Source organism: Calidris pugnax, unplaced genomic scaffold (assembly GCF_001431845.1).
Source record: "Calidris pugnax isolate Ruff unplaced genomic scaffold, ASM143184v1 scaffold41, whole genome shotgun sequence".
NCBI classification, from domain to species: Eukaryota; Metazoa; Chordata; class Aves; order Charadriiformes; family Scolopacidae; genus Calidris; species Calidris pugnax.
Genome location: NW_015094509.1, coordinates 30670981 through 30696583, shown reverse-complemented (window position 1 = coordinate 30696583; position 25603 = coordinate 30670981). Strand labels below are relative to the sequence as shown.

The 25603-nt window shown below is 46.1% G+C and overlaps 1 protein-coding gene across 9 annotated transcripts; it reads left to right on the top strand.

Moving 5' to 3' along the window:
* The first annotated feature begins 336 nt into the window (after positions 1-336).
* On the top strand, positions 337-25603 carry EEF1D (eukaryotic translation elongation factor 1 delta (guanine nucleotide exchange protein)). 9 transcript variants are annotated; one of them, XM_014965452.1, is made up of 12 exons: positions 372-449; positions 2279-2307; positions 6109-6119; positions 8780-10056; positions 11974-12097; positions 13964-14035; positions 20174-20239; positions 21440-21536; positions 21734-21837; positions 22570-22818; positions 23769-23963; positions 25492-25603. In XM_014965452.1, the coding sequence occupies exons 4-12, from the start codon at positions 8780-8782 to the stop codon at positions 25528-25530; spliced, it is 2223 nt and encodes a 740-aa protein (XP_014820938.1). In that variant the 5' UTR covers positions 372-449; positions 2279-2307; positions 6109-6119; the 3' UTR covers positions 25531-25603. The 9 variants fall into 9 exon arrangements, with proteins under 9 accessions (XP_014820943.1, XP_014820945.1, XP_014820942.1 ...); XM_014965451.1 differs by having other exon boundaries at positions 373-449; positions 20171-20239; XM_014965454.1 differs by lacking the exon at positions 13964-14035 and having other exon boundaries at positions 20171-20239.

The following is a 25603-nucleotide window of genomic DNA, read 5'->3' as shown; positions in this document are numbered from 1 at the left end:
CCCCGAGCCGGCCGGTGAGGCGGGGCGGGGCGCAGCGCGCATGCGCGGCCCCCCCCATAGCGATTAGTATGATCCGCTCTCCCCCCCTTTCTCTGTGTCCTGTTGGACTCGTCCCCGTAGCTCCGCTATGGCGTTTGGGTTGTACCACTCCGAGAGAGGGGGGGAGACCCTCCGCTCCCCGATCCCTGATTTTTCCTCCTCTTCCCTATTTCCCCCCCCACCCTGCTTCCCCCTGACTGTGTCACGCTGTAGAAGAAGGAGGAGGGGAGGAGGCCCGCTCTGTGAGTACGGCGAGTTTTCTCCCTTCTCGCCGTCGTTTTTCACCCCCCCCGCGAATGGTCCGCGCCGCCCCCACAACCCCTCGCGCGGTGGGGGCCGCCTCCCTTTGCCTCGGTGGAGGCCGAGCGGAGCGGAGCCGCCTGAGGCCTGCCCCGGGCCCATCGCTGCCGGTGAGTGGTTATAACCCCTCTCACCGCCTCCCCGCAGTCCTTCGTGATCCCCCGTGGGCCTCGGTAATGGGAGTTTCGGGGGTCCCTAAAGGGTCCCTTGCTCCTCTCGTAGCCCTTTGAGGGGGAGATGTGGAGGCCCCTCGTGTTCTGTGGGGCCTTTTCCTGCTCAGGGGTCAGGAGAAGGGGCTGGGGGGGCTCCTCACCATCTGTGGTGTCTCTTTGTCCTTTCACACTCCCCAGGAAAGAGATTATGATCATCCTCCCATTATAAGTAGGGTCCTTTGTTGCTCCCAGGCCCGTGAAAGGGGGTTTTGGGGATGCCTCGTTATCGGTGGGGCTCCTTCCCACATAGTGGCGGGAAGGGGGGAGTTGTGGGGCACCCTCTTTACGTGGGTCTCTTCCCCTGTTACGGTATCAGGGAAGGGAGATTGTGGGGTTCCCCCACTGTCTGTGTGGCCACTTCCTCTTCACGGTCTCAGGAAAGTGGGTGGGTTCCCCCCATCGCTATTTTTAAATCCCTTTTCCTCCCCAGGAGTCATAAGGGAGAGGCCTTAGTGTGCCCATAGTCTTTGGGGTTACTTTTTCTCACTCCAACAGAAGAGTGGGATGACACTTCTCCATGCTCCTCCCCATCCTTATGGCTCCCACAGTCTCTTAAATCCCTTTCCTGTTAATAGGTCTGGGAAGGGGGTTTGTGGGAGGCCCCCCTGTTCCATGTGGGGTGTCTTCTCCCCTAGCACCCCAAGGAGGGAGGATGAGGAGGGCCCCCTCATTAGCTGGGAGACCCCTTTTCCCCTTCCAGGCCTAAAGAAGGGAGATTGTAGGATTTTACCATCTTTTTGGGGTTGCTTCCCCTTCTCAGGCTCTGGGTAGGTGGCTGCAGGAGCACCCCGTTAATGGGTATGAGGGCTGGGTCTACTGATGCTGGAGGTCTCCCTAAACCTGTCCACCTTTTGGGAAGAGGGAGCAGGTTCCCTCTTTGTTGGGGTGCTGATTCTGGGGATACCCCTGCTACATGGAGCTTCACCCCTTCAAATCTTTGGAGGTCAGTGTGATTTATGCCCTGGCAGGGAGGGGAGATTGGGGACCTCCCTCTGTCCGCAGTAGCTCTGAGTGCCTTGTGGGGGGGCAGAGGGGGGGATGTCTGTTCTTCTTTCCTCATCTTGGCAAGGGTTTCTTGTTGAGTCACCTGCAGCAAAGGGAAACTCGAGCTCTGTCCTGGCACGGAGCAGCTGGCAGCCCTCTGTAACTGAAGCAGGGCCTGATCCTGTCTGTGGCTCAGCACCCTTAAGCTGCCTTCCCAAACTTGCTTTGGAGCTGGAAACCCTATAAAGTCCAGCCTCCCCCACCCTCCCCTTGCTCTATAAGTGCTCTGGGGCTCTGCTCCTGTCACCTCTCCATGTGCTGGTGTTCCCACCCCCTCTGTAACCTTGGCGGTGCCTCCGTCATCCCGTCCTGCTCTTTCTGCTTTTCATTTTTGTTTCCGTGACAGCTCACCCTGGGGGGAGGTATCGGTTTCAAAACTATATTTGGGGAATGGGCAGAGCTGGGGGGGAAGGAGGGGGCGGGGATTGGTTGTGCTAATGTGCTCTCTGGGGGTTTGGGAAGGATTACAGCTGTAGCTGAAGTTGCTGAGGCTGTTTACACTCTGTCATTCCTCCCCTCCGGGTGTTCACCAAAATCAATAGGGGTTTGTTCTTTCGCATCTAGATCATTGATGGTTTGGAATTGATTGTAACCTGATGTTCACAGTCCTGTCGTGCTCGGTGTGGAGGAGAAAATAACTTTGCTTGGCTGCATAGCTGTAATTCTTTCCTCTCATTTTCTAGGTGTGCCCTCTTTCTCCCTGACCTTGCAGGTACGCCTTTTTTTCTCTTCACCCAAGCTGTTTGTTTTCAACTATTTTGCTTTTTTTCTTGTGAAGGTGACTTCTTCCCTGTCTTACCCTACTGCTGATTTCCCACCTCCTTGATTATCTCTTCATTAGCAATCAGTCCCTTGGAGCAGAGTCGTGTTTTTAGGTGATGGAGGTTGGAAGTCGTTGTCATTTCCCTGGCGAAAGGTTAGTGTGGAGCTTTGCGTTATAGCGAAGGTGACAAAGGTGGTCCCTGTCCTGACTGTGTCCTGCTTTGAGCTGCCAGCTCTGCTGCTCGTGAGTTGGGGGAGAGCCAATTTAGAGAGTTAAACCATCAGAAGAGCAATATTATGGGGTTGTTATTATCTTCTTTTGCTTTAGCTGCCTGTATTTACTTGGTGATTGAAACCAGTCTCAGTTCTTTTAACTCCGAATCACTGATAAGGAAAAAATCAAACAAACCAGGAGGTGGGGCAGGGTTTGATGCCTTTCCTTTGCTGTAAGTTGGAGGCAGCTGTGTCTCACTGGTGCCTAAATGCTTTTGCTTTTGTGCAGGACTGCAGTGGTAGCAGTTTTGGGAAGAGAAGCATCTCACTGGGCAGGCATGAGCAGTGCAGATGTCTCGTGTGGCGTAGCCCGGGTGCCGCTCTGAGGCTGTAGAATGAAATTGGTGGTGCCCGTGGACCTTCTTGCTCCTCTCTCTGCTCTCTTTCTGACATTAAATGGGTGCTCTCTATTTTTTTTCTGACACTTATTTTTTTGGCTGCTGCTGGGAGGAGTGTTCAGGAGCTTCTGGTGGGGAGGCTGGTGTGACATGCGACAGGACACGAGCACTAAATATATAACTACGTTGGCCTGGTCCAAAAATCAGCTGTGCCAAGACATGTAAGCAAATACACAAGATTAAGGACTGGGATAAAATCTCCTGGATGAGAACCCATCAGTGCTGGTGGAAAAGAAACCAGTGTTGGCTTAATTGCTGCTTGGACCTGCAGAAATCAGGACTTTCCTGCTTAACCTTTGGGACTGCATCCACAGGGTGGTTTTTGGGGTCAAACCACAGCAAGTTGCCCTGTGTCTCTCTCACCCTGTGTCCCCTGCTGCCACCTGATTCCCATTTTTTGATGTCTTCTCTGAAGAAAGGAGTTGAACCATGACTATAATCTTGCCCTCTTGGTTATAACTTGCAGAAAGCAGCTATCACATCGCTCCAGAAATCAGTGATGGATGAGATTTGCTGCTCTTGCTCATCTTAAAAATTCTTTTTTCAAGGCTATCGCAAATATTTTAAGCTGCATGAAACTCTTAAAATTCTTTCTGAGAGAGCTGCTTTCAAATTCTGCTGCTGCCTGAGTCACTGTGTCTTGTTGGGAGCTGACAGGTCGGCCTGGCACAGAGCTGAAATTAAAATTGCAGTTCAGTTCCAGTGCAAGAAATTGTACAGGACCTGATGGAATTTAGGTCTCTGGGAGGCTCTGACAGATGTATTTATAACCCCCCAAAAACCCCCACGTTTATTTTATAGGTTTCTCAATTCAGGATAAATGTAACTTTCTTATGAACAGAAGAGTGGCTTTCATTAAACAAATAAATGGAGTTGATTTAACTTTCTTTTTTTTTTTTTGGCTGCAGCCTGAGGGTAATGTATTGTACCCTTTTGTTTTACTGACTTTTGAAAAAAAAAAGTAGCTAGACTTTAAGGGGATAATGCAGCCAAACAGCTGAAATCCAAAGCTTATTTTGGATTTACAGAACAACAATAGGGACCTTTTTCATTGCCTATTTTTAACTTCATGCTTTTCCCAGCGGCGCTGGGAGCACAGCACAGATTTATTCTGGCTTGAAATACCCCAGACACTGTGACAAGACAACACCAAGCCCAAAATTCTGGAGCTTTAGCTATGATTAAAAATTCTGTCAGGTTTTTGTAACCCATTTTTAACCTTCCATGGGAGGCCTAAACGTCGACCTGTGATTATTTTTTTGTTTCTTGGGAGTATTTGATTATTTGGCATCGATAAAGATTAATAATAGCATTTACCTTTCCCAAGGCACCCAAAAGATTGTCTGTGCTGTCACTGGAAAAGCAAAACTGTCTTGGGTACAAAGGAACCAGTCACTGGCAGTAAGAGCTGTTACAATTTTCTACTCGACTCATGGATTTGTGTTCCTTAAATGCATTTTCTAAAGTTTGCTGCCTCTTCCTCAAAGAATTAATTTGTCCTCATGCTAAAAAAAAAAAAGCTAGTTAAATGAAAAACCGCTGAAAAACGTTACTAGGCAGCGGAGGAATGTGGTTTCAGGAGTGGTTTGAAGGAGAGACCTTCTGAGTTGCCACCTTGGTTCTGACCCATGGGTTTCTAACTCAGCTCTAGTTTCTGTGCTCTTGATTTTTGCCAGCAAAGAATGTTCATAAACCTGTAGTGTGTTCTCTTAGTTGTAAAACTTCCCATTTGAGGAAGTGAAGTGAGTAGTTGAGGATACAGAGTGGAAAACATTGAAACCGCTGCGGTTTGGTGCAATAAATTTCTTCCAAAAACCATTGAAGAGGTAAGTTTGTCTCTCCAGACTTTGTCAGATCAGGTGTAGGCTTTTCTGGGATTTTTTTTTTTTTCCTGGGATTTAGCAGGCTTGGCTGAAGCAGTATTGTGAGCTGGCGTCTTGTCTGGAGGAAATTTGTATACTGGGAGAACTGGTAATGCTTTGGTCTGGTGTTAATGGTTCTGGAGCTCATCTCTCATCTGTCTGCACCGACTCAGGTGATGGTTTGTGTAATTAAAATCCTTATATAAGCCTTTTCCCAGGTTCCTCTGGGAGAACTTAATGAACGCAGGGTCAAACCCACATTTTTTTTCCTATTTTTGCTTGTGTTTGTAAACTTTACTTCACTGAAAATCTGGTCTTGCTCATGACTGAACCTAAGGTTTGGTCCCTCATGGAAACAAATAGGTGCTGTGAGTATCCTGGACTTGTTTTTGGGAAATGGTGTTGTTGCTCGTTGTGATAAATTCCCTTTCTGAAGATTTTCCTTGGTAATAATCTTCTTTAAAAATCCAGTGCTTAAATTCCTGCCAGCCGGATTCGATGGGGAAACATTTGTGGTCGCTTTGGCTTGGGGGTTTGTGTTGTTTCCTTTAAAAAAATACCCTTTTTATGTTGAATTGGTGACATGAGAAGCTGTGTCTTGTCAGGCTTCATAGGTGTAGACTCATACACATGGCTCTTAAATTCTTAAAATCTTAATTTCTACCGCAGCCTTTCACATGTCGTTTTGACGCTTTTCCCGAAAAATTAGTAGGCTGAATATTACTTTTTTTTAAATCTCATTCACAGAATGTGGTAGAGATCATTAACTTTTGGTGGAAATAACTACAGTCGTGTGAATTTGTGACATTATAATTTTTATACTTTCAGAATTCTTTCAAGTATTTGCTCTTGGTGTTTAATTACCTGAAATGAGGGGGGACCCGAGCTTTTATTGATAATATCGGTGTCCCAGGTTGGCTGGTTCCTCATCACCATCGGCTACATCCTCTTGGATATGTGTTTGTGTTTTTTTTAAATGCTTCTTATTTAAAATTAAAAATAACTGCTTGTCTGTGGTGTTGATTCGTGAAGATGACATAATTCTGGAGAGTTTACTGGCCGTGCATTTAATTAAATGTATTATGTATGGGGTGATTTAACGATAGGATAATACACTTGGCTGTTGTCATTCTGTGTTCTTGCTGACCAGCTGCTGTGTCTTCTACAACTGGAAGCTTTCTCTAACTTTATATTTTTTTTTTCTTAATGCTATCATAGGAGCTAAAAAAGTAAGTACTCTCTAGTTGTTCTGTGATTTATTTATTTTTTTTTGCACTTTCTAGAAAATCAAGGGAATTTACTAGACAAATTATTACACAGTTTTTTGGATTTCCACTGGAAATAAGCATATCTTTACTGGTTTATTTATAAAATTTATTTATTAAATCTCACTTTGATTCAAGACAGTCCTTTGAGAGAAGCTCCTCATAACCTGGGTCCTCAATAATGCTCCTCACCCTTGAGATGAGCAACATGGGGGCTTGAAGCTGTTTAAGGACATGAGCAAAATCACCTATAATTAAAAAAAATATGTAAACCCCCAATTTTTAGACTTTTATTTTTGTCCAATGGTCATGCTCTTTCTATATGAACTATTCATAGCTGTAGTGCAATTTAAATATTTAAAGGTGTGAGAGTTTGAGCTGCACTGAGTCATTTTTTTTTTCCTGGGTTTCTTGTTAAACCCACTGGAGATTCTTCCTGAAATAGTTTTAGGTCATAACCTCAGAATTTGATAACACCTGCATTGGGTGAATGACGTATTCTCAAGAAAGCATCTCCTCGAAGGTTTTATTTCCTTATAAAATAGGCTTTTTTCTTTCTTGGGGATAACTCAAATGAAGGTGAACGTGGAGCCGAGCAGAAAATGCAAAGGCAGAAATCTGAATTGGTTGTTTAGGATTCCTTATCAACCTAAAGAACCTAAAAATTCAACTATATTGTCCTTCCTACGCAGTTTCAGTTGTGCATTTTGCTTTCCCTGGGGATTTGGAGCTGGCGCGTTACCGCAGGATGTGCCTTTGTGCACGAGGCTTTTAATTTGCATCATTTAATCCTTTCCCCTCTGCCAAATGACTGAAATGCAGGCATTGCCCTTGCAGACGTTGCCTCATCTTGATGTTACTTTCCAAAAATCCCATTTAAATGGGTTTAAATCTGTTAAGGATTATTTTTTGTTAAGGGGAATGCTGTTTGCCATATAAAAATATAAAAATATCTAAAATTATTGGTCCGGCAGCTGAGTTGATCAGGAGTTTGAGGCTGCCTTGATTTATTTTTTTTGCAGCAGGAATATATCCTTGTGCCTCAAAATAACTTATTCAGGCTTTTTAGTGGTACTGGCAGCTCTTCTGTCCCCATGATGTCATTTGTCACTGCTTGATGACATCCTGGAAGCTGTAGTAGAACTTATCCCAGTGACTAACAAACCAAATTACTGGTTGTTCCTACATTGCACTGCCTGTGCTTCCAAATGGGCTGTGTTTGCTGTTAATGGTAAAAAGTAAATTAATTGTTGATTTCTTTCTAGTTCTCTGCAGTAGGAAGTGTTTTATTGCTCCATAACTAGTGTAAAATACAAGAGAAGAGTGTAAAGTAAAATAAAGACTTGAAAATAGGCTTTGATTTAGGTATTAAACATTTTTTAGCTCTGTCCCAGTGTTTTCAGCAGTTGGTGGAAGAGCAGTTTCACAACTCCAATAAGGGGAAAAAAAATAAATCTACTTTTGTAGATTTTTATAAGTTAAATTCACAGTCGTTTTTCTAATTTAAACATAATATTGCATTGCTTTAATATTTTAAACAATTAAAAAAAAAAAAGAAAGTAAAAGTTTTAAAAGGCAAAGTTTCACTTGTAAAAATAGCTTATTTTTTTTTACTGGTTTGTCAAGCCCCGGATTTGAGGCTTGTAAAATCTTGCAAGAACGGCTGGAACTGGGAGCCCTTGACTGAGGTCTGGAGGTTATTTCAGCTGTATATGAATTTTTAACTCCAGGGACATGACCATGTAGTGTTTGGAAGAGACTTAATAACCTACTCATTAGATATTTGAGCAGAACAGTAAATTCTATACTTTCAGAGGTATTTCCTGTACCATTTTCAATCGACACACACTTAAAACTGATTTATTTTTTCCCTAGTAAGGTATTACTAGGGCAGGACAACGTGAAGTAGGTGCAATATTTTTCATTTCAGTAGAAGATTTTCTAGGGAAACTAAATTAATGACATCTCCAGCTCTTGGTCAATTCTAATTTGCCGGTATCTGGGGTTTTAAACCAAAACTGAGTCATAGTTTTTCCGTCAGCTCCCTCTGCTGGCTTTTTAGTGGTAAAATACAAATAGATGTAAGCAACGACCTCCAAATACACTCAAGAATTGGGGCATCTTTCTCTTTTTAGCTTGTCTTTTTAAATCAGTGCCTAGTTCCAAATATCTAAGAAGTAATTAAGGGCTAATCTACTAACTGGGGAAAATATCTTCTAGATTACCAGGGATTTTAACAATATCTTGGTCTAGATTACCAGGGATTTTAACAATATCTTGTTGGGTTTTTTTCCTGCCAGTTGTCTTAGAAAGTGAAATTTGAAGTGCTTTGAGCCAGAGCTTTATTTTAAATTGGAATGTGCAGAATACTGGTATTTTAGGAGGAAGGTCATTTTGACTTGAGAAATTGGACACGTTTAGGCAGTTTAATTGCCTTGAATTAAAATTTATAATAAAGGAACTAAACGCTTGGACCCTTTTCCATGGATAATAATGGCGTGGACCTTTTGATGCTCTGGTATTACTTTAAAATGCCTAAAATCTGATGCATGCCCTTGCCTTATTTAGTTTTGCTGCAACTACATTGTTGTGCTTATCTTTTAATGCTGCCACTTTATTGGAAGATGAGGACAAGGAAAACTCCCTGCCCAGCAGAAAAAGTCTGGGTAGACAAGCACAAATACGATGAAGCGGAGAGATTGCACGACGAAAGAGAAGCCACGGTGGCTGCCACCGCCCCCGAGGAATGTCTCCAGGAGGTGGAGGCCGTCAACGGAGTCTGCAACGACGACTCCGTCGAGAGCGAATTCAAGGGAGACCTAAAAAAAGCAAGGAATGGGAAGAAACAAAGGAAACGGAAGCGTTCTCCAAAACCTAAAATCGTGGCCTCCAAGTTAGACTCCGTTCTGGCTGGTTTGTTGGCCGACCACGTGTGGTTTGAGAAACCTTTCTATGATCACGCTGAGAGCATCTACAGGAAAAAACTAGCGGAATCTCAGATCCAGGAGGCACCTGAGACTGTGCCAATGGCCGAGCAGTCCCCGTTGGTGGCCAAGTCAAAAGCTGTCCAAGATGTTCCTAAGCCGAGGATGCTTTCGGCGGCCCTGTCCTGCTCCCACGGCAGTCTGTCTGCGTGTCACCATGTCGTTCAGGGTGTCTGGGTCAACAAGTTTGACTTCGATAAGGCCGAGGTGAGGTTTATTGAAAAATCTCAGTTCTTTGTTCCTCCGAACGTCCTCACCATCCCGTCTGTGGGGTCAAACGTTGGCAACGTTGGGCTGAGAACGCCGGATGAGGGCTACGTCACAGCCCTGCCTACTCCTGCTACCCCGAGCGTAGCTCCAGACGTCGTTGCTGATTCTTCTTCTTCCTTCCTTACTGGTTTGCCTGGCTCTGAACACCAGACGGTCAATGGGAAGCCACAGCTTTCAACCTTGCAGGCTCTCGTGTCGGAGGTGTGGTTGGAGAAACCTCTCTACGACGGTGCCGAGAAGACCTTCTATGAGAACATGTTTGATGGTCATCCATCAACCAAAGGCAGAGAGACGCGACGTGGCTGCCCTGAAGCATCCAAGAACCACCCCGAGGATGGGGAGGAGCACCATGAGGTCGGGAAGGACCACACCGTTGAAAAGCAAAAGGGCATCAAACGCGTGGAGGTCACCACCAACTCTCCTCTTCCCAGCGATGCTGAGCAACCTCCCCCTACCAGCTTTTTCCTGCACAAGGACAGTGAGACTGTGTGGCTTAACAAGCCGACGTACGACAGGGCCGAGGCCCGATACTACGCGGCCGAGGCTCTGAAAATGTCGAGAGCAGGAGAGGATACGGGGACGCAGGAATCCACAGGAGTAAAACCCTCCCAACCAGCTGCTTCCAGCCTCCCCGCGCCAAAAACGAAGTAGGAGAAGTTTATTCTGGGGTTACCACTCACCACGTGCAAAACCAAACCAAACAACCTAAAAGTGAGGAATTGGAGGCAGTTAATGATGTGTTTTAACCAGGCCTGAGGCAGCAGAACGTGCGGTGTTTCCTCTTTGAGTTTGAGATGTTAAGTTGGTGGTTCTTTGCTGTGTGTTTTCCTGTTATTTCCATTCTTTAGTGATGATCCCTGGTCCTGCAGAGCACGTTGGCTGGTCCTTGGGCTCCACAGGAGAGGTTTGAGCATTGTTACCCCTGTCCAGTTTGAAGAAGGCTTGGGGAAAGGCAGGGAAATACAATTTAGAGCCTCAGTCTGGTGGGAGCGTGTGCTCTATTTGTTAAGTGGTTTGATTATTAACAGCTGCTGTTAATTTTGGGACAGGTTTGTTGGATTACAGCTCATTTGATACAGCTGAGCAAGAAGAGTTCATTCTCAAATGGTAGATAACCTTCATAGTTAGAACTTGCAGTTTACAGACAAGAAACATTTAAAGACTCCCTTTCCAAGTCCCTGAACAAGGTGATATAGGGGGCTACAGACAAGTTTTGGAGGTCACGTGCCTTTCAGCCTGTCCTATTTGGGGTAATTTTCTCTTTAATTGGACAGAACTAGGTATTTGGTGATGTCTTTCACCCTTTTTCCCAGGAAAGTCCATGTGTCATTGTAAAATATGTGGGATAAGTTCATTTGTTAATGGGGTTCTCTATTAATATACTGGTTGGCAGCCCAAGCAAGGTCTTAGAGGTTTGAGTGCTGGGTACTCAGTGGAGAGGACCTCTTTGGTGTGGTGGCCTGTGGTTTCTTCTGAACTGGTAGATGAGATGGGTCCTTATTTTACAAGATTCTCATCTGTTGGCTTCTGTGAAAATGTTTTTACTGGAGAACTGGGGGGGGTTGAGCTGAGAAGGAAAGGGTCTGTGGGTTGGTGTTGCTCTGTCCATGTTGTGTGGTGGAACCTGGTCATGGTGTGGTCTCATTGCGATGTTCTATCCCTGCTTTCACCTTCTCAAACTGATACTAGCTCCGCAGCTGTCCCCTGGCTTGAAATAAGGGCACATCTTACTGTTGCAAGGGGTCTATAATTTGCCTTTGAGATAAGAAAGAAACCTTTGGGAGCTGCTGCACTGAAGGAAAATAACTTAGAGCATTTCCCAGCAGCTTTATGGTGTTTTCTGCTGTTCCTCCTTGTGGTGCCAGGTGTCTGTCACTTGCATGTGTTTCACTGCTGATGATTTTTAATTTCTAAATGGTTGCATCAGCTTCCAAAAGGACGTGTGGGTAGTTACCCATGGTGCTGTGGTAAATTGTGTGTCTCTGGATTTCTGGAGGCTGGTTGCTGTTGGTGTCAGGGTTGATGCTGTTCCAGTCTGCTCCTCACAGCAGCATTTGGTGGTACACCCAGTGAAGCGTGGTGGGACCAAGTAGAGATGTGTACCAGCCCTAAGACAGCCGAGAGTTGCCGTCAACACCATTGAGTTGTGTTCAAGGAAGACTGAAATGCATTTAAATAAGAATTAAAAGCATTATCTCCTTTTTGATTCCCATACCCAAAATATCTTAGCAGCAGAATTACGAAAATCCTGCTCCACAAGCTTTTTGGTGGAAGAAAGTAACATTTAGCCGATTTCTTCTATCCCCATCACTAAATACGGGTCAGACCAGGCAGATGGGGGGGGGTGTGTGTGTGTGTGATTAGACTGCCCTGCTTTCTTAATTGGATCCTCATTACTTAAAGCTTTCCGCTGCCGAGCAGAGAGCTGCAGGCACAGCTCTGCGGGGCGAGAACATGCTCTTCTGTCAAACTCCTTACGAGGCACTGACCTTAAGTACTTCTAGGAACTCACTTTGGTGTTTTTGTTTGTTTTTTCTTTCTTTTTTCTTATTTCCTTTCTGCAGAAACATGGCAGTCGACTACTTTAAGCACGAGAAGATCTGGTTTGACAAGTACAAGTACGATGATGCCGAGAGACGATACTACGAGCAGATGAACGGGCCGGTGGGCGGCTCTTCACGCCAACAGGTAACACGTGTTCTCAGACAGGGTTTTGCTGAGCACCAGAGATTTTAAAGAGTTAGTACAGGGCAGGTGGAAGGACACCATCCTCCTGGATGTGCACTATTAATTAGTGTAGGATTATTTATCTTATTTCCACTCTGGGTGCTGCGTTTTTCCACGTGTGATGGTCTTTTCTGGAGCTCTCTAAGCCTGCCCCAATCAGAACCCCTTTTTGCAAGACCATCTTCTGTGGGCTGTGAAGAATTTTTCCAGTACTCCCAGTGTACTGGAAGACCAGGTGCCCTTGTAACAACAGGCAAACCAGTTTTAGGTTGCAGCAGTTAAACTCTTAATCTTTCCAGGCTGCTGTGGCGAGGCACAAATGTTATTTTGGATCTAATGGTGGTGGTGGGGAGACACAGTTTGAGCCACAAGGCCCAAAAACTGCGATTCTGTTTACAAAGAATTGCCCAGTCCCAATTCATCCAGGAAAGATGCTGTTCTGGAGCAGCCAAACTTCCCTTGGCAAGGGATATACGGGGTATATATGAGATTCTTGATGTTTAGAGAGGCACCTTGGCTCCAAATTAGACCAGAAATCACATTCCTTTCCTCTCTTTCTACCCCCCTGAAATATTCAGGGTGCTCCTGTAGATAACTCTATCACGATTCTGGTGACTTGGGGGGAAGGGGAAGCAACCACACCTGAGTGGAAGTAGTTCAAACTTAAATATTAGCCCCAAATTTTGATTATTTAAAGGTACAGAGCTATCGTAACCTCTTCCTGCTACGTAAAGAGCTGTTGACTGCTTGTGCATATGGTTGGTTGTGGAGAAAGCTGCTTAGAGTTTTAAATGGCTGTCTTGCAAGTGTTTAAAGAGAAGCTTTTGGCTTAAGTAATACCTTCTAGGCACACGCTGTCTCTTCCTGTAGTGGTGGCACAGCACCCAGGATACTTGCATTAAAAATTAGAAGCTCTAGATAAGCGCTTGGAGTAGATATTAAAGTACAAACCTCTGCAGTGCTCTTAGAGCAGTTAAGACTGTTTCATGCCATGTGAGGAGCTTCCAGGGAAGAAATTGTGGTGTGAAGGCTCTGGTGAAGATTTTGCAGCAGTGTATCAGCCAATTAATTCCCTGCTAAGGAAAAAAGATCCACGTTCCTTAAGACTTTCCTGCAACCTGGAAGTGGTGTCCACCTAAATGTGTCCAGGGCTGTGGCTTTTCTGTGGTCTTTTTGGCACAGGGGTTTGTTGGTTTTTTTGGATTTTTTTTTGGCCTGTGGGCAGTTTTGTTTCTCAGATCTTGCTCGTTGGGATCGCAGTCTGGGAGAGGTGAGGAGTGGATGGATTGTGGGATCTGAATTTGCACTCTAAGAAGGGAATTTTCCAAATGCAGGCTAAGGCACAGCAGCAGGAGGACAGAGGGAAAATAAACGTCCTCTGGGTGATGCCTCTCTGGATAAAAGACTCCAGTTAGGGCTGTCACTTCTTGCCTGAATACAATGACAGGTAATATTCCCAAAAAAAAAGAGCTGCCTAATGCTAGATCTCGAAGGAGGAACTGAAGTGACTCCAACCCTCTGCCTGGCTGGCAGCTTTCCAAACTGGGGTAATAATGGAGAATTTGAAAATCTCTTGACTTGGATGATCTTCTGGGCACGTGGCCTTGATGTGACCAGGGATTGCAGAGTCGGTGCTGCTTGATTTACATCAGATCCTTGAGGCTAATTTTGCTGAATCACTGAAAGGAACCCCCTCCCCCGTTCTTATTCTCCCCTTTTTTCTTTTTTTTTTTTTTAAATTTCCCTGACCAGTTTCCCATGTTTCTTTTTTTTATTTTTTTCTTAAAAAAAAAAAAAATCTCTTGGTTCTTTCTGCACTGTTTGCAGGAGAACGGAGCCAGCACGATCCTCCGCGACATTGCCAGAGCCAGGGAGAATATCCAGAAATCGCTGGCCGGAGTGAGTACCCGAGCTCTCTCACCAGCTGGCTGCTACTTTGCAACCATGTTTAGCCCATGGTGCATCTCACAGAACCACTTCATAGATTGTGTGGCTTCTTATTTTTAAGTTAGAGGAGAAGATTAAGGTGTGCAGCGCTGTGTACCACCAGCAGAGCCCCTTCCACTCAAGAGCACCCTAGAAGCGCTTGCTGCTTTACCTGCTTGCTGGCCTGCAGTGCTTTTTGAAAAAACTAACTGGATTTAGGTGGAAATTCTTCAACTCTGTGTTTCTTTTCTCTTTCTCCTGGTGGAATGTTCCCCGTGAGTCTTATCTAACAAATTCAGAGTCGCTTGTAAAATGACCTTGCTGGGTGGCAAAGCACTGAGCTGCCAGCAGGAGTGTGTCTGTCTCTTGTGGGGTACACTGAGCTGCCACCTTTTCTTTTCTTGTTTTGCTTTCAGTTTAGGGTATGTGCAAAAAAATGTGATTCTCTTCCATCCGCTGCGTCCAGGGAATTCAGCTTGGCTGCTAGCTCTAAATCTTGGACCATCCTGTAGAAGTTCAGTCCCATCCTTTCTGGAGGTGGTTTTTGGTGCTGAGAGGTACAGACAGCAGTGTTAAAACTTAATTTTTTTAATAGGAAATGGAGATCTTCAGTGGCCTGGTTTTGGGAGTGAATAAAATTCATGAAATAGAGCCCATGTGTCTGGATTTCTTACCTCTGCAGTGGGACTACGTATCTTCCATCTGAGTATCTGTCCTTTTATCTGTATTGATTTGGCCTCACAGTTCCCTCTTGGGGTATTTAACACCCTCAATTTCTATCTAGATCAGCACAATAACAGGGAATCGAGCCTTTCTCAAGGGGAATATTCCATATTCCTCAACGCAAGCCGAAAGGAGCCATACGTTTGGGGTGAATGTGAAGGATTTTAGGCTAATTGCTTTCCCCGTGGTGGTCTCGCTGTGTCTGGTGAACTCAAAATTACAAAAGCAGCTTCTGCAGCCCCTCGTGGGAGGGATCCAAGATCCTTGGTACCACACTGGGAACGTGGATGCAGGAAGAGCAGGGCAAATGTGATGAAAGGATGGTGGGAAAGGGTTAAATTTTCTTTGGTTAGATTTAATGGTCCCCAGTGCAGCATGGGAATGAAGGGAAAGCTGGAACATCTTAGTAATACTAAAACCAAACCAAAACATGTTGAGGAGGGAGAGACTTGGAAGTTTTTTAGTGCTGGTTTCTTGCTTCAGCATCAGTATTTCAGGCAACAGCTCGGGGAAGATTTTCCTGAACTGGCTCATTTTATGTCCAGATCGGAAATAACACATTTGGGTTTTGAGTAGAGACTTGGCCCCTGTCACAGACTTTTAGTTTGGACTTTAGGGGGATCATTTCCCCATATTTGCCCCATCCCCAACAGGGCTGGAAAACTCTCTGCATAAAGTGTTAAATGCCTTTGGAAAGACCTTTCCAAGCTGGGTGAGGTTCCTGCTTCCTCCAAGATCTGCCTCCTCCAGGAGCAGAGGCTGGATGTGGTGAGTAGGGGCAGGAAAAACCTAAATACTGGTGCTGCTGGTCTGCCCCAGAGACGTATTCTCATCATGCAGAATGGTCTGTGCTTTCCCAAAGATGAGGAGTTTCTTGCCCTGACCTTTGACTCCTCTTAAAGAGCTTCTTTGCCTGAGAAGAGTGTAAATTTGGACTGTCCAGGTCCTGTTATGAAGGAACTGGCAAAGCACCGGAGAAAATTGAGAATATAAAGTCTTTCACACCCCTGTGGCAAGTGCTGAATATCAGAAAGTCACCTGCTGGGTTTTCATTTCTTCCTGTGAAAAAAACTTGATGGGCTTGAGGATTTAAGGTCAGAACTGAGCCGTGGTACCTTAAAACTGTGTCTGTGTGTGTTAAAAAGACTGAGCTGTTGAGAGAGGAGTCTGAAATACCAGCTTTTTGTAGCTTTTCCTCCTGAAGGATCATCGTTAATTTCGGACAGCTGTGCTATAGAGCAGACTTGACTTTAGAATGGGCTTAAACTTTGATTTTATATTTCATAACCCCAATTTTATCCCGTCTGATCTACAGAATAAAAGCGACGCGTGTTTTTATAGTCAGGATTCAGTCTTTCCTTCCACCCGAGTTATTGTCAGGAGCCTAAAGAAGTAGCAAGTGAAGAGTTGCTTCTTGGAAGATGGAAGATGAGTGTGAAATTCAGCCAAGGCTGGTTTCAGATCTTCTTGGGCTGGATGGTGGCGTTCTCAAATGCGTAAAATGAGCATTAGGAGGGTCGAGGCAGTGATTTGTACCTCCCAAAAGGCAGGGACAAAGCTCTGATGCTGGAAACATTTGTTTGCACATACCTGTCATCCTGCTTTTGCATGCTCATCTCTGCTTTTAACCCAAATCTCCCCTGTTGACCTCTGCTCCATCGCCTTAATGCTTTCCTAGATGTGAAGTTGTTATCGTGCGCGGTACTGCAGCTGGTGGCATCGAGGAATCTTACAGCTGGGGACCTGAGACGTGGAAAATATTGATTTGCTTGAGATCAAAAGCAAATCTAACAGTGGGTGATCAAAATCTTGCTTCCTAAACCCTCCCTCAGAGCTAAAATGAAGGGGATGTCACCGGGTAGGCAGCTGGTTCGGGAATTAGAAGCTCTGTTGTTCCTCTCTGTGTCCCAAATCCTTCTTAGAAAGCTTCTGTATTTTGTGGGTTTCAAACAAGAAAAGCTCTTCTGATGTTGGTAAAAGTATTTGGAGGCCAAATTCAGAAATACCTGTGCGAGGAATGGTCACACCTTCTGTAGGAAACCAGCCAGGATCCATCCTGCTGCTCTTGGTCTAGTTCTTCCAACATCATTTCCCTATGGTTTTGTATATTTTGACTTAAATTTTCCCTGTTTCCAGAGCTCAGGTAGACCCACCCACCCAAGGGGAAGGGTGGTGGATCCCCACACGCAAAAAAAAAATAGGGTTTTATTTTTTGGAGGAAGCTGTGAGTGCTTTGAGAGCTCTGCAGAGGGAAAGCCTACACATCACATCTCTAACTGAGCTCGTAAAATCTTCGTGCTCTTTTTAACTGGATAATCTTTTTAACTAGATAACTCAAATTAAGGGAAAAGGGTTAATACCTCCAGATACTACTTGTAGTGAGGGAAGTGCCAGCTTTCCAGCTGTGCCCATTGGTTGGCCCTGACACACCAAGGGAAGAGATTTTTACCTATAATTGCCCAGAGAAATTTCTTTTCAGCTGATACCTAGAAATCTGTGTGGACAACTACAGGTAAGAGCTTTTCCCCTTGGTCAGGGAGCTTGCAAAGCACTCACAGCTTTATCCAAAAAAGGAAATGCAACTTTTGACAACTTTTTCTTCATTAGTCAGTCTTGTCTCTGATTTTTAAAGTAGAGAGTCAGACTAGAGACAGGGCCAGATGTTGGAAGCCCTTTGAGGCTGAGCCTGGATTCTGTTTTCTTCATAAGCAAGAAGTCTTAGGGTTTTTATTTGCTGGGATGATTAAATTTATATGCAGGCTTTGGTGTGGTTTTGGGCTTTTTGAGTGTTTGTGCTATGCTAAATATTTCTAATAGGTTGCACCACTCGTTAGTGCATCACTAATGAGGGTCCAGTGCAAAAACTGGGGCTTAGGCTTAGGAAAAGCAAAGATTTGAAGAGCTTGGACCGTGAGACGATATGCAGGAAGGGACCGAAGTGGTGCCTGGAACTTGCCTTGTTTGGGATTTTTGAATTACTGTTCTTGATAAAATTCACAAACACTTGAGTTCAGCTTCCCCTTGAGTTCAGAGGAAGAAATAGCACTTGGTTGTGCGTAGGAAAAACCAGACTGTAGGCAGCTTGTAGCTTAGGCTGGTGACCACATCTCTAAAAGCTTAAAACATTCTCACCTCAGGGGAAAGCCCACAGTCTCAAAAAAGCAATTTTTCCCCAATTTCTGAAAGCAGGGCTTGAGCACCTCCCAGAATTAGGAGCTTTAGTTCAGCTTTGTGTCTCTTGCACCTTTTTCTGCATGTTATAGGTTCCCAAAAAGTTGGTCTGGTTTGTGAAGACTTTTAATCTCTTGCTTGAGGTTGGGGCAGGAAATCTTCTCTTCTTGCCAGCGAAATAATGTCTGAATTCCACAGGGTGTTGGTTAATTGCTGTGCCACGTCTCTGAGCCCCTTTTAAAATCTCAATTTTTAAAAAGGCGTGAAAAATACAGCACTGAGGAACAAGTTGAATCCTGGTTTAGGATTATTTTAGCAGACATAATCTGCTGAATCCCTTCATCCAGGTGCACGGCACTGAACTATTCACCTTAATTTGGTGGGTGTTTAAGCCATGGGTTGTTAATTACTCTTGCTGTTTCTGCCGGGACCTCGGTAGAAACTTGCAGCTGAAAAATCCTGGAGGTGAGACGATTCCCTACGGAGCCACCCAAATATCAGTGCTGTGGCTCCCTAATTTAATGCCCCACTGAGGGTGCTGCCTCTCCTCTGGGCTTCGTTATCATTATTTGCCACCTTCGTATCGTCTCAACCTGCAAGCTCAGCCTAAGCTGGCAAAGGAAGGGTGAAAAGGGAAGGAATTAGTGCTTCGTAGAGCTCTGCCTTGCTCTGTGCAATTCCCTGGGTGCTACACAAAGCTTTACAAACACCATCTAACAGCAATACACGGCTAGTTTTATATTTTTAGGATTTTATACGACTTAAAAGGTCTGGTGCAGTAACAAAATGTCGCGTTTCCACGCTCTTGCTGGTTGAGAACTGCTTCAGCCAGAGCAGAGTATTCCCAAATCCTCTCATTTCACTCTTGCAAGCTGTAGCTACCCCAGTTTGGGGAAAGAAGCAGTGATTTTTTTTTTCCTCCTCAAACTGACACAACCACCCAAGGCTGGCAGGTTTGTCTGGAGCTGGAGGCGTCCTGCCAAACTGGAGATGCTTTTCCTGCGCGACGGCAGGGAGGAGGAGCAAGGCTGAGCTGTTCCTTGTGAGACTCCAGGATGGGGGATGACGAGGGTGAAGGGTAGATGGTACTGCCTCTGTTTACATTTCTCATCTTTGAGTGGTTATTACTAACAAGGAGGAGAAATGCCTTCAGCATTTTGGCTCGAAAACGTGACCAGGGCTTCAAACGGTCAAATATCCGTGGTGGTTGCTGCTTTGCTGAATCAGCAGGGATGTTTTTTGGGGGGGAAAAAAACCCCCAAGCTGTGTATCTCTTTGCAGGTGACACAGCTCCTGTGGTTGATCATGATCTTTATGAGGGAGGGAAGGCATAGGACGAGGGGGAAGGGTTTGACACTGGAAAAGGGGAGATTGAGGTGAGATCTGGGGAAGAACTCTTTTGGTGTGAGGGTGGTGAGAGGTTGCCCAGAGAAGCTGTGGCTGCCCCATCCCTGGAGGGGTTCAAGATCAGGTTGGATGGGGCTTTGAGCAACCTGGTGTGGTGGGAGGTGTCCCTGCCCAGGGCAGGGGGTTGGAATGAAATGGTCTTCAAGGTTCCTTCCAATCCAAACCACTTCTATGAAGTGCTTTTGTCACCAGAATTTGCTTTTCACTGAATTAACTTAGACCTTGGCCCTGGTGGTATCAGTAGGACAAGAAGAACTCAGGCAAAGAGTTAATCAGAGCTTTAATTTGTGTCCTCTCATCAAGCTGTCAGCGCAGACCAGTGCTGTCTTGCTTTACTCTTCTCTAGCAGAGATGTCTCGGTGGTAATTAGGAACTCGTTAAGAGTCTTGTTAACTTTGCATGTGTTTTTGCATCCGTCAGGAATTAGATCTTCTCTAATGACAAGGAGAGGTAGCAGAGACCCCTGGTGTGTGACACGTTAATGCATGCACCCGCTCCCCCTGTGATTTTACAGATGTGGAGATGAGTGAGACCACGCTCTAGACATCTCAGTCTGGTTCTGCCACCCAGCTGCGTGACCTTTCTGCAGGTGCTGAGATGTTTAATGAGAGAGATGTCAAATTTCATGGAGGAACGTTTCTCTGCAGGCTTTGTTTGGTGTGTAGTAGTTGGTGTGTGAGGCCGTATCTCGTTGTCCTGCATGTGGATCTGCATCCTGCACTTGAACTGCCTCTTGCAGCATGAGTGAAATCCTTCTCTATCTTCCGTGGTGAACCAAATGTCCCCCAAACCTTTTGCCCTTTGCAGCAGAAGACAGCTCCTCGTAGCAAAGAAACTCCTTCTGCCCGTCACAAGAGGCAGTCGGGCCGCTCAACTGTAAGTCCCCCGTGCTCGGATGGAGCTGCTTGTGTGATGTTTTTAGGACTTTTTAGGGCAAGGACAGCTGTGCTTTGGAGGGATGGACCAAGTTCTCCTTCCTTGAGAAGGAGAATCTCCTTCTCTCCTACCATGAGAAGCATCTGTCCTTCAGCACGTTGGTCTTATCTCACCCAATATAACAGGATCTTGCAGCAGGATGTTCAGATCTCTCTCCCAGCTTGAGGACTGGAGATCCCACCATAAAGGCTTCATTGGAGATTGATTTCGTGGTGCTCTTGACATTTGGCCCCTGTCCCTTTGTGGGGTGGGTGGAGAAGGGTCTCTTAGACCTTCCTGCAAGGAGCAGCTCCTCCTGCTCCATCCCAGGGCCAGACATCTCCCAAACCTGCTTTCCTTGTGCCACATATTCCTCATCTTAACCCCTCTGTTTCCCTTCTCTCCGTCTTGAGCGACTGCTGAGATCTCAAAAGCACGTCAGCTCCAACCCAGAACCACCTTATAATTATATGCGGGGTGCACTTAAAAGGCTATAAATTATTTCCTCTATTGTTCAGTTATAAATGACACTTAACGCAAAGAGTGAAAGCCTGTGATTTTCTTTCCCTTACCTGATTTGAATTTATAGATAAGCACCTCCTTAGGGGGGAAAAAAAAAAAAGCTCTCTTTTGCTATTAAACCAAATAGTTTTGAAACTGGATGGGTATAATTGCTCCCTCGGGATGTGTTAAAGCAGGATTTAAGTTGTTTTGAGAGGAATTAAAAGCTGGACCAGGGAAGGGGGGGAGTATGAAAATGCCAGGATCTCTTTCCAGCGACTCACTGTGTGACGTTAGGTCACTTCTGTGCCTCGGTTTGTCTGTAAGAGGAGACCAGTTGCCCCATTTAAGGGACTCAGGGTGAAATTTCCCAAACCTTGTGTGTTTTTAGCGGTAATCGGTGATCTGAGACTGCAAAGAAGAACTTCATCCTTTGCTCTTGAGGGCCAGCTGAAATTTCTCGAGATACGTTCCCTGCTCCATTCTCTAGAACTAGTATATTCTTTTTAGAAAGCCTTTAGAGAAAACGCCCTTGTTCTTAGATCAGCTCTCAATTTTTCTTCTTCCCTGAAGGCATGACTCTGCTTTGCTTCGCTGAACCTGCTGAGCTCGGGGGAGTAGGTGACCGGGTTGGTTTCATCTCGCTTTCCCTTGTTGCAGAGCGCAAGCGCCACCGCTTCTGGACCTGCTGGTGACCAAAATGAACTCCTGTCCCGAATTTCTCACCTGGAGGTAGAAAATCAAAACCTTCGCAGTGGTAAGTAGGACAATCTTCTGGCATGGGGTAAGCCAGTGTCTCCATCAGAGCTTTGCAGCCTTCCCTCTGACTGGGACATCTGGTTTTAAAGTCCCACTTTGAGCAGAAGCAAATTTGTCCTGACTTGAGAGCTGATGCAGAGCCTACAAAATAAGATTATTTTTTTTTTAATACTTTTCCCCCGACTTTTCTCTCAGTTGTTGCAGACCTTCAGATGGCCATCTTCAAGTTGGAAAGCCGCCTGAACGCTCTGGAGAAGTCATCTACCTCCCACCAGCCCTCACCGGTTCCTCCAACCCAGGTGAGCCTCGGCAAAGTGCTGTTCTTGGAGGTTTCACAGTCATAAACTCTTGACTCTTTGAAAATGGAGAGATGTTCGTAGTTAGGATGAGTTTGTGACAGCTTTTCCAGGAGTTTTGGCAGCTGAATCATCATCTTTTCCCAAAAACTATGTGTAGAGAGGAATCTTCTGCCCTAAGACCAGCAAAGAAGTTACGTTAGAGGTTTCAGCTTTGGAGAGCTGTTGGAGATCTGGGGAAATTTGGAGTTGATAGATGTGTCCCCTATAAGAATGCATTTAATTTAATTTGAGAAAGCTCTGTGGGAGCTGAATATGTGGGACCAGTTGGAATTCTTGTAGCTTGGAAGACGTGCTACCAATGATGCTGGTGGTCTCTGCAGAAAGCCTACAGAAAGCGTGGGCCACTCCTCACGTGAGGAGAAGATGCTTGGTTGCATTCCCAACTGCTGTCCCACTTGAACTCTTATGGTCTTAGATATTTGGAGCCCTCAGAAGGATCAGCTCTTGGCTACTTGGTGTTTTTTCCTCTGAGTAAGGCCACGCTGAACCAGATCAAAGGTCCATCTGGTGGAATGTCCTATTTTGATGGCCAAGAGCAAGTAGCATGGTGTGGGCCACGTTGGTTGTCTTGAGCAATGTAGACTTCTGTTCCTGAACTTCTGATTCAACTTCAGGTTAATCTTCTCCTCTTTTTCCTTAATGCAAACTTGAATACGTGTCACCCCAATGAAGAAAGTGGAACCCTTCAGCGTTCCCTCCAAGAAGGTGGAGCTCCCTTCAGCTTCACCGGCAAAGAAAGCTGAGCCAGCTGCTGCGGAGGAAGATGATGATGATGACATTGACCTTTTTGGTAGTGATGATGAAGAGGAAGACCAAGAGGCTGCTAAAGTCCGGGAGGAGAGGCTGCGTCAGTACGCGGAGAAGAAGGCCAAGAAACCGGGTCTTATTGCCAAGTCTTCGATCCTTCTGGATGTGAAACCAGTGAGTAGCTGAAGGGGGGGAGCTCCTGAGTGAGGCTGAGACTTGTTCTGCAGGAGGCTGTAAGTCCTCTCACTTGTACATCCCAGTGGTCAATCTGGAATCATGGAATTGTCTGGATTGGAAGGGATCTTAAAGATCAAGTCCAACCATCAATCCAACGCTGATAAAAACCACCACTAACTCATGTCCCTCAGCGCCACGTCTGCCCAGCTTTTAAGTCCTTCCAGGGCTGGTGACTCCACCACTGCCCTGAGCAGCCTCTTCCAAGGCTTGATAGCCCTTTCCTTGGAGAAATTTTTCCCAATATCCATCCTAAACTTCCCCTGGTGCAACTTGAGGCTGTTTTCCTCGTCCCATCGCCTCTTCCTTGGGAGAAGACATCAACCCCCTCCTCACTACACCCTCCTTTCAGGGAGTTGTAGAGAGCGATGGGGTCTCCCCTCAGCCTCCTTTTCTCCAGGCTGAACCCCCCCAGCTCCCTCAGGTGCTCCTCAGAACTTCTCCAGACCCTTCTCCTTGTGCTGCAGACCCATCACCATCCTCCTTCCTCTTCTCTTGACATGCTCCAGCCCCTCAATGTCTTTCCTGTCGTGAGGGGCCCAAAACTGGACACAGAATTCCAGGTGGGGCCTCACCAGTGCCGAGTAGGACCTGCAGATCTCCAAACTTCAGAGTGAAGTGGGTTATTGGCAGCTGGGATCTGCAGCCTGCGTGTCCTTTCCCTGTGGCAAGTTGTGAGGTTCCCCTGAGCAGGAGTAGCCTTTTTCTTTGAAGAAAAACCCCAGATAATAAACCCAAGAGAAATGCTCCAGAGAAAAGGGTGACTTGGGTTGGCTGAAAAGTACTGAGAGGGTGCAGTGTTGAACTTGAAGTCCCTCTTGGGGACCAATGGTGATCTTTAGGAAAACACTAAAGTTCCTACTTCACTCTTTTTTTTTAATTTTTCCCAGTGGGACGATGAGACCGACATGGCAAAGATGGAGGAGTGCGTCCGCTCGGTCCACATGGATGGGCTGGTGTGGGGAGCCTCCAAACTGGTCCCAGTAGGTTATGGCATTAAGAAGCTCCAAATCCAGTGCGTGGTGGAGGACGACAAAGTTGGAACTGACATCCTGGAGGAGGAGATCACCAAGTTTGAAGACTACGTAAGTCCTTTCAGCGAGCTGTGTAATCCTTGGGTGGTGTCTGACTCGCGGGGTCATTTTGAGCTTAACTTTGCAGATTTGGGCAAATGGAATCCCAGAATGGTGGGGGTTGGAAGGAACCTCTGAAGATCATTTGGTCCAACCCCCTGTCAGAGTAGGGTCACCCAGAGCAGGTTGGACAGGAACCCATCTCAGCAGGTTTTTAAGATCTCCAGAGAAGGAGACTCCGTCCTCTCTCTGGGCAGCCTGTTGTCTCTGGCACCATCACAGTAAAGAAGTTCCTCCTCATGTTGAGATGGAACTTCCCGTGTTCCAGTTCATGGCCCTTGCCCCTTGTCCTGTCACTGGCCACCACTGGGGAAGAGTTTGGCTCCATCCTCTTGACACCCGCCCTTTAGATATTGCTCAGCATTGATGAGGTCACTTCTCAGTCTTCTCCAGGCTGAACAACCCAAGGTCTCAGCCTTTCCTCAGCAGAAAGATGCTCCAGACCCTCATGAGCTTTGTAGCCTCTTCTGGACTCTCTCCAGTAGTTCCCTGGATCCAGATGTGGCCTCACTAGGACAGAGCACAGAGGTGGGATGACCTCCCTCAACGTGCTGCCTTTAGATATTGCTCAGCATTGATGAGGTCACTTCTCAGTCTTCTCCAGGCTGAACAACCCAAGGTCTCAGCCTTTCCTCAGCAGAAAGATGCTCCAGACCCTCATCAGCTTTGTAGCCTCCTCTAGACTCTCTCCAGTAGTTCCCTGGACCCAGATGTGACCTCACTAGGACAGAGCACAGGGGTGGGATGACCTCCCTCAACATGCTCGCCATGTTCTTAGTATCCCCCAGGAGACCATTGGCCTTTTTGGCCACCAGGGTACATTGCTGGCTCATGGGCAACCTGTTGGCCACCAGGACTCCCAGGTCCCTGTCTGCAGAGCTGCTTTCCAGCAGGTCAACTCCCAGTCTCTAGTGGTCCATAGGGTTATTCCTCCTCAGGTGCAGCACTCTATGCTTACCCTTGGTGGAACTTCATGAGGTTCTTCTTCACCCAACTCTCCAGCCTGGCCAGGTCTCGCTGGGTGGTGGCACAACCTTCTGAGATCCCTTACATTGTATATCTAAATATATATTTTATATATTTATGGAGCCATTTTTTGGGCTCATCCAGCCCCCACCCAACTGTTATTTTGGGGGAACCCCTTCTTTTCCACCCAGCCTGGGGTAGATGCACACGGGGTTACCCTTGGACATTGGAGATGTCTCCATCCCCATCCTTCCACGGAAACGATGGAAGCTCCAGCCCTCTGCCAGGAGATGTGTGGGCTCCCTAGAGCTCCCAGTCTCACTGTGTATTAAATACCAGTCCCTAAAAGTCCTCTTGTCCCAGTTGGGGACCTGGCCTGAAGGACCTGGGCTGGGATTGATCTGTTTGAAGATCTTTCTCTGAAGAAATCCTGGTTTATGAGTGTTTTTTTTCTGGTTTTCAATGTCTGAAGCCACCTTGGTGACCTCCAGCTGCTGCTTCTGTTCTCTTCCAGGTGCAGAGCGTTGACATCGCTGCTTTCAACAAGATCTAGAAGCAAAAAAAAAACCAAAAAACCTGTATCCCCTCTGAAACTGTAACTAATAAAGATCGAGCTCGGGAGGGCA

What these genes read in the sequence shown, in the direction of transcription:
- EEF1D (XM_014965451.1), top strand. Translation starts at nt 8,780, where the DNA reads ATGAGGACAAGGAAAACTCCCTGCCCAGCAGAAAAAGTCTGGGTAGAC. An exon ending in GGCAGTCGGGCCGCTCAACT is followed by an intron (nt 20,240 to 21,439) that starts GTAAGTCCCCCG and finishes CCCTTGTTGCAG; the next exon opens with AGCGCAAGCGCCACCGCTTC. An exon ending in AAATCAAAACCTTCGCAGTG is followed by an intron (nt 21,537 to 21,733) that starts GTAAGTAGGACA and finishes CTTTTCTCTCAG; the next exon opens with TTGTTGCAGACCTTCAGATG.